The sequence below is a fragment of the Babylonia areolata genome, chromosome 31 (assembly GCF_041734735.1).
Source record: "Babylonia areolata isolate BAREFJ2019XMU chromosome 31, ASM4173473v1, whole genome shotgun sequence".
NCBI classification, from domain to species: Eukaryota; Metazoa; Mollusca; class Gastropoda; order Neogastropoda; family Buccinidae; genus Babylonia; species Babylonia areolata.
The window spans coordinates 4,994,519-5,001,297 of NC_134906.1; the positions used below are offsets into that span (position 1 = coordinate 4,994,519).

Here is a 6,779-nt window from a genome sequence, read left to right on the forward strand (position 1 = left end):
AAATTTTAAACACAGATGTAAGAGACATAAAAGGCAGCAAATAAGGCGACGGGTAATAGGGATATGGACAGATAGACACATTATGTGAAAGACAGAGAGAGGGAGAGACAGAGGGGAGAGAGAGACACAGACAGACAGACAGACAGAGATGTAAAGATATGCCAGTGAGAGTAAGAGAGAGGGTAGCAGGCAGTGACAAGCAGACAAACTGACAGACAGAAATATCACCGTGTCACGTATCCTTTGTTCTTGGTTTTTTTTTTTTTTCTGCCCAGATCTGAAAAAAAAAACAAAAAAAAACCACAACAACTGACAACAGATTAAAAAAAAAAAAAAAAAAAATCTATGGCCCTCAACACATCCGCCCCCCACCCACCAAACACCAGTGTGGCCTCATCAGAATGCCTCGTGCTCCAGTTCCAAGACTTCGTGCCTTGGAACAACCCCGACAACATCATCAGCTTTGAAACAGAGGATCTGATTCGTCGCCTGAAGGACGTGGTCTTTCTGCCAATCCTGTTTCTGATTGGTGTGCCCGCCAACGTCATCAACATGGCGGTGTTCTACAGGCAAGGTCTCAAGGAGCGAATCAACGTGTGTCTGTTCGCTCTGTCCTTAGCGGACGCGCTGTACCTTCTGTGTAATATGCTGTGGTATGGGGAACAGCTGCATCTACAGTTTACCACCAGGGACATGTAAGTCTGGCTCAGTTGTGGGCGAGATGAATTTGGGTTATTCATTTGTGTGTGTGTGTGTGTGTGTGTGTGTGTGTGTGTGTGTGTGTGTGTGTGTGTGTGTGTGAATTAAAAAAAAGACTTCAGTTTGTTTCCTTCTATCTATCACAGAGAGAAAGAGAGAGAGGGGAAGAGAGGGGGGAGGGTTCCATTTAGGTTCCAAAGTTATGTTCAGTGACAAAACGCAGCAGAATCTCATTCACGTCGAAATTACAGGCTTACACTCTCAGTGTGTGTTAAGGATTTTTTAGTGTGTGTGTGTGTGTGTGTGTGTGTGTGTGTGTGTGTGTGTGTGTGTGTGTCTGTGTGTGTGTGCACTGGAGTAACAGCAAATGCTAGGGTACACATGTTTGATCTGTTGGTAGTTGTGATTACATGTATAGGACTTGTGTTACGTGCCACTGGTTACTTTGTTCAGACAAAGTGGGAAGACACATGGTAATGTGGTTAACGGTTAGAAAACCCTGGGAGCATGGGAGTCAGTCCTATGCTGTGGCACATGGTTTGCTGTTCACCAGAAACAGACTGAACTTAGTAGTTATGATTTCCATGTAACTGTGACGGTGAAGATGCTTCATGATGATAGGAGTTGTTAAGCACTGAAAGTTGTCAGTCGTATGTTTGCATGGTATTTTATGTTACCAGTTGTTAGTGTTGGAAAAGCTACCTGGAGCTTGGTTGTTGTTGTTGTTGTTGTTTTTAACATAGATCTCCTTGAGAAAAGTGTATTGCTGGACACGTGATTGATGGTGAGGAAATGCTTAGGCTGATGGCATATTGATGTATGTATGGTGTATCTGCCCTTCAGAGCAGTGATGTCCAGCATATGTTATTGTTTTTGACCTGGATTTTTGGTTGCATATATGTTCCAGGTGTGCTGGTCTATAGTAAAACACCTCATAAAAAACACTCCATGTGGTCCTGTTCTGGTGTGAAGAGGGTGTGAACGTACCCTACCCCTACCACCTCCTTACAACTGGAATGAACATGAAAGAAAAACTGAATCGATCATTTCTTTCAGCCCGTTGTAGACTGGTTCATGCAGATCTAGAGATCTACCATGTGTTACGATGTGCTTGAAGCGATGGCAACGTCTCTTTTACCGCCGAAATAAAAGAATAATCAATATGTAATAAAACACACAAAAAACATTATTTAAACGGTGTTATTACGTCTGATAAAATCATGTATATTGATCACAGGTAGAAGAAAACAAGTCAAATGACATCAGATGTGCAGCAGCAGTGGGGATTAATGTCCTTGCTTCGGAACTGGACATGCATGGTTCGATCCCGCTTGCCTGCCTTTTTGTTTTTTTTCTTTTTTTCTCCCAAGCTTATTTACTATATCATATTTGACACAGACCACTTTTTAACGATCTTTTAATCTCTTTTTTTTTCTCTCTCTCTTCTCATGATTCCTTTACTGGATGAAGTGCGAAGCACAAGTGAGTCTTGAAGGCTTTGCCTCTTGTTTACATTGTGACGTGCTGGGGTTAGACTTAAAAAAACAACAACATGTCATGTAAATCATGACTCAATGAATGATGAACGATATGGATACTTACAAAGCGCCTATCCTCGGTCATATAGCAAGCTCTAAGCACTTTACAAACACGGAGTCATTTGCACAACTGGCTGCCTACCTGGGCACAGCCAACTGACAACTGCCACTGGACGCTCATCATTCATTTCCTGTCATTCAATCAGATTTCAGGCATGCATGGTGAATTGTCTATCGCACAAAGAGAAGGCCTCATTACATGTATTCCAAAAGGTGATAAACCAAAAGAGTATATAAAAATTGGCACCCTATATCCCTTCTAAATGTAGTATATAAAATTGTGTCATCATGCATTTCATGAGCATTGATTTTGAGAAAGCATTTGATTCCCTAAGTTGGAAATTTATGTTTAAAGTACTAAGAGCTTATGGTTTTGGAGATAGTTATTGTCAGTGGATTCACACATTCTATAAAAACATAAGATCAACAGTAATTGTAAATGGCAATATTACTCCATGGTTCCAAGTAGAAAGGGGTTGTAGACAGGGAGATCCGGTCTCTACATATCTATTCATACTTTGTGTAGAGGTTTTGACAAAAATAATTAAAGAGGAAGAAATAATAAAAGGTATTTATCCTGATAACGTTGAACACAAAATTTCTCAATTTGCTGATGACACGCAGTTATTCAATATTGGAGACAGAAACTCTTTTGAACAAACTATACATATCATTAATCGGTTTGGTAAAGTATCAGGTCTGTACATGAACAGTAGTAAAACACAAGCAATCTGGTTAGGGAGTAAGAAAAAAATCGCAAAAAAGATATTGTCCCAATCTGAAAACGATTTGGAATCCTCCCAGATTTAAAATACTAGACATATGGTTTACTCAAGACCTGGCAGATTTTGAAACAATCAATTACAGTGAACAATTTTCAGAAGTAAAATTTTTATTTAAGATTTGGTCGCAAAGAAGCATTACACCAGTTGGTAGAGTGGCTATTCTTAAATGACTTGTTCTGTCCAAACTGATACATCTTTGGATTCTGCTACTCTATCATCCTGATGATATATATATATTTTTTTTAAACTTCAGAAAATGTGTTTTTCGTTTGTCTGGAATGGGAAGCAAGATAGAATTAACAGAAAGACTGCAATTAAAACCGAGGAACAAGGTTTAAATATACCGGACATTAGAAAATATATTCATGCTCTAAAGTTATCATTGATAAGAAAATTTGAAGCCACGCACCTAAATTGAAATACATTGCAGCAAAAGTGTGCCCAGTTCTTGAAAACTTAGCATATTGTGGACCAGCATATGAGTCTAGATACAGGAGTACAAATAAATACATTCTGGTCCCATACACTTCAAGCATACAAAATACTCTTTTATACTTTGAAACCTAGAAACTCAAAAGAAATACTTTCCCAACCTGTATACTACAATGAAAACATAAAAATTGACAATACAATTACCAGGAATGACAAATTGATGGGAAAAGGAAAATATGCCATTAAACACGTCTTTAAAAGTAATGGAGATTTTATGAAATACATTTTTTTCTGACATTAATTATCAGACTAATTTTGTCATTTTTAATGGACGGATCTCTTCAATAAATAAATATACTAAACAAACAGGAATAAAACTAAACAATAATGACAGTGGACTTATGGATATGCCAAATGCACTAACATTTATTCAAAATGCACAGAAGGGATCAAAACTATTGTACGATGTATTAACAAAAAATGATGATAAACCAAAATGTTGTTTAAAATGGACGAATAAATTAAATATTGATGTTCACTGGAAAACTGTCTTTTTTAAAAATCCTTAGAATTAAAGATGGTAAAATAAAATGGCTGCAAATGAGAATCGTTCATAGGGTTCTTGCAACTAATGTTGTCTTAAGTGCCATGGGAGTATCTGGTACAAATAACTGCACTCTGTGTAATGACACAAGAGACTCCATAGAACATTGTTTAATGAAAAATGTGAAAATGCCTATAACATTAAGATCTGTTGCAGTTTAGTACTTTTCGGCGTTGCACAGCATTCAAAAGCAGATAATCATAATATATCTGATTTCATTACAACGTTTGCCAAACTATATGTCTACAAATGCAAAATTGAAAAAATAAAAAAAAAAAAAATTTCAGTCACACACAGGTACACGCTCAGATAGACATGTAATATCTTACGTGTATGACCGTTTTGTTTATGTAACCCACCATGTAGGCAGCCATACTCCGTTTTCGGACCCTATTCACCTTGTGTGTTGCAGTTACGGTCCCGTCATGCAGTGGATGACCAACCACTACCTCCTGGGGTTTTACGGCCTCACCTGGGTGTCCCAGGTACTGTCCGCCATCATCGCCAGTGAGAGATGCTTCTGTATCCTCCACCCCCTCCGCTCCCGTACCGTCCTCCGCACATCCACCACCACCTGCATCATCGTCGCCGTCTTCGTCGTTGTCATCGGCGTCTACTTTGTCGTGGTCACTCGCTACCACATCGTGTGCGCCTATGATCCGATAAGCGAAGCCGTAATTATGACGGGTGTGGGGAGCGAGTTCTACTATCGTCACAAGAAGCTGGTGGATTTCTTGGACGTGTTCGTGTACGGCGCTGGGTTGCCCGGGGTGGTGATTGTGGTAGTGACGTCAACCACGATCGTGACGTCAGTGAAATTGCGTCAGGCTGCCGAGTGGCGGGTGGGGATCTCTTCCCGTGGTGGTGGTGGTGGTGGTGGTGGTGGAGGGGGAGGTGAGGGTGGGGGTATGTCCTCACGGGAGATCGCTCTGACCAGGATGCTGGTCTACAACTCTGTGTTTTTCATCGTCTGTGTGCTGCCGATCGGGCTGTTCAGGTGGGTGGCTGTGGCGATGTCCTGGTGTAGTGTAGTGTAGTGTGGTGTGGTGTGGTGTGGTGTGGTGTGGTGTGGTGTAGTGCGTCTGTACTGTAGGTGGTATAGCTGTATGTTCCCTTTTTAAGACATTTTCTTTCTTTTTTTCCCCCTCTTTTTAACCTTGCCTATACAATTTTCCCCCGATGTCAATTTTGATCTGAGAATTTCTCAAACTGACAATAGGTTTCAAAGAACTTTTCATTGTGCTTTATCGTCTCGATATTTTCTCCCCCTCCACTAGACCTTGAGTGGTGGTCTGGACGCTAGTCTTTCGGATGAGACGATAAACCGAGGTCCCGTGTGCAGCATGCACTTAGCGCACGTAAAAGAACCCACGGCAACAAAGGGGTTGTTCCTGGCAAAATTCTGTAGAAAAATCCAGTGCGATAGGAAAAACAAATAAAACTGCACGCAGGAAAAAATACAAAAAAATGGGTGGCGCTGTAGTGTAGCGACGCGCTCTCCCTGGGGAGAGCAGCCCGAATTTCACACAGAGAAATCTGTTGTGATAAAAAAGAAATACAAATACAAATACAAAAAGTAGCATATCTCAAACATCTTGTCACTATGTTCACTAGGAGGCAGGCCGCAAACGCGCCACCCTTTCGTCTGCAAGTGTATATGTTTTCCCATCAAAGTGGATTTTTCTACAGAATTTTGTGTTCGGACAAACCCTTTTGCTGCTGTGGGTTCTTTTACGTGCGCTAGGTGCACGCTACACACAGGACCTCGGTTTGGTTTTTTTCTATTTTTCCGTCTCACCCAAATGACCAGCGTCCAGATCACCACCCAAGGTCTGGTTGAGGGGAAGATAATACTGACCCATATGGGATTCGATCCCATGCGCTCGGGACACCCTCGCTTCCCAGGGGAACGCGTTGCTATTGATACCAACTCACACACACTGCCATGCCTTGTGTGTTAATTACAGGTTCGTGCTGCTCTTCCTGCCAGAGGTGAACGTTGGGAGGAGGAACCACAACTTCTTCGTGACGGGACTGTGGCTTCTGAACATCTTCTCTTACATCAACGCCACCTTCAACTTCGTCATCTACTTCTCCATGGGCTCCCGCTACAGACAGGAGCTGAGGCAGCTGTTGTGCCGGCAGGGGGCTCCACGTGCAGCCCAGAGCGGCAGCAGCAAGAACTAGTGAGGTCAGCCCGGTCACTGCCGCGGGGACAAGACGGTGACGTCATCCGTGGCTGCGGAAAGCACGTGACGTGACGTCATGTGTTGCGGTGTGGTGTGGGGGGAATCACTGAACTGTGATTTTATGAATTTTGGTTGGTGGACTGGATGAATATATAATATACATTACGTTTTGTACTGTACAGGTGGCCGCAGAGAAAGAAATATAGATTTGTTTGTGGAAGCACAAAAAAGAAAAAAAGAAAAGAAAAAAGTTTGTGAATGTGATGTGATTAACTGGTGGGTTTTGGAATGTACATTTCTTGTTGGTATGCGGCAGAGACATAGCTTTTGGAAGGAAACGAAAAAGAGTTTGTGTGTGTGTGTGTGTGTGTGTGTGTGTGTGTGCGTGTGTGTGTGTGCATGTATGTATGTGCGTGTGTCCGTTTCTGTTTTGTGTGTGTGATGGTGTGACAAGTTACATATATATATATAT

At 41.6% G+C, this 6,779-nt stretch overlaps 1 protein-coding gene across 1 annotated transcript; it reads left to right on the plus strand.

The window, feature by feature from the left end:
• Nucleotides 1-345: 345 nt before the first annotated feature.
• On the plus strand, nucleotides 346-6,305 carry LOC143275758 (uncharacterized). Its single transcript, XM_076580036.1, has 3 exons — nucleotides 346-695; nucleotides 4,531-5,115; nucleotides 6,086-6,305. The coding sequence occupies exons 1-3, from the start codon at nucleotides 346-348 to the stop codon at nucleotides 6,303-6,305; spliced, it is 1,155 nt and encodes a 384-aa protein (XP_076436151.1).
• The last annotated feature ends 474 nt before the right edge of the window (nucleotides 6,306-6,779 follow it).

Coding starts and splice junctions, on each gene's coding strand:
- LOC143275758 (XM_076580036.1), top strand. CDS start 346: ATGGCCCTCAACACATCCGCCCCCCACCCACCAAACACCAGTGTGGCC. Junction 696..4,530: donor CAGTTTACCACCAGGGACAT/GTAAGTCTGGCT, acceptor TGTGTGTTGCAG/TTACGGTCCCGTCATGCAGT. Junction 5,116..6,085: donor CTGCCGATCGGGCTGTTCAG/GTGGGTGGCTGT, acceptor TGTTAATTACAG/GTTCGTGCTGCTCTTCCTGC.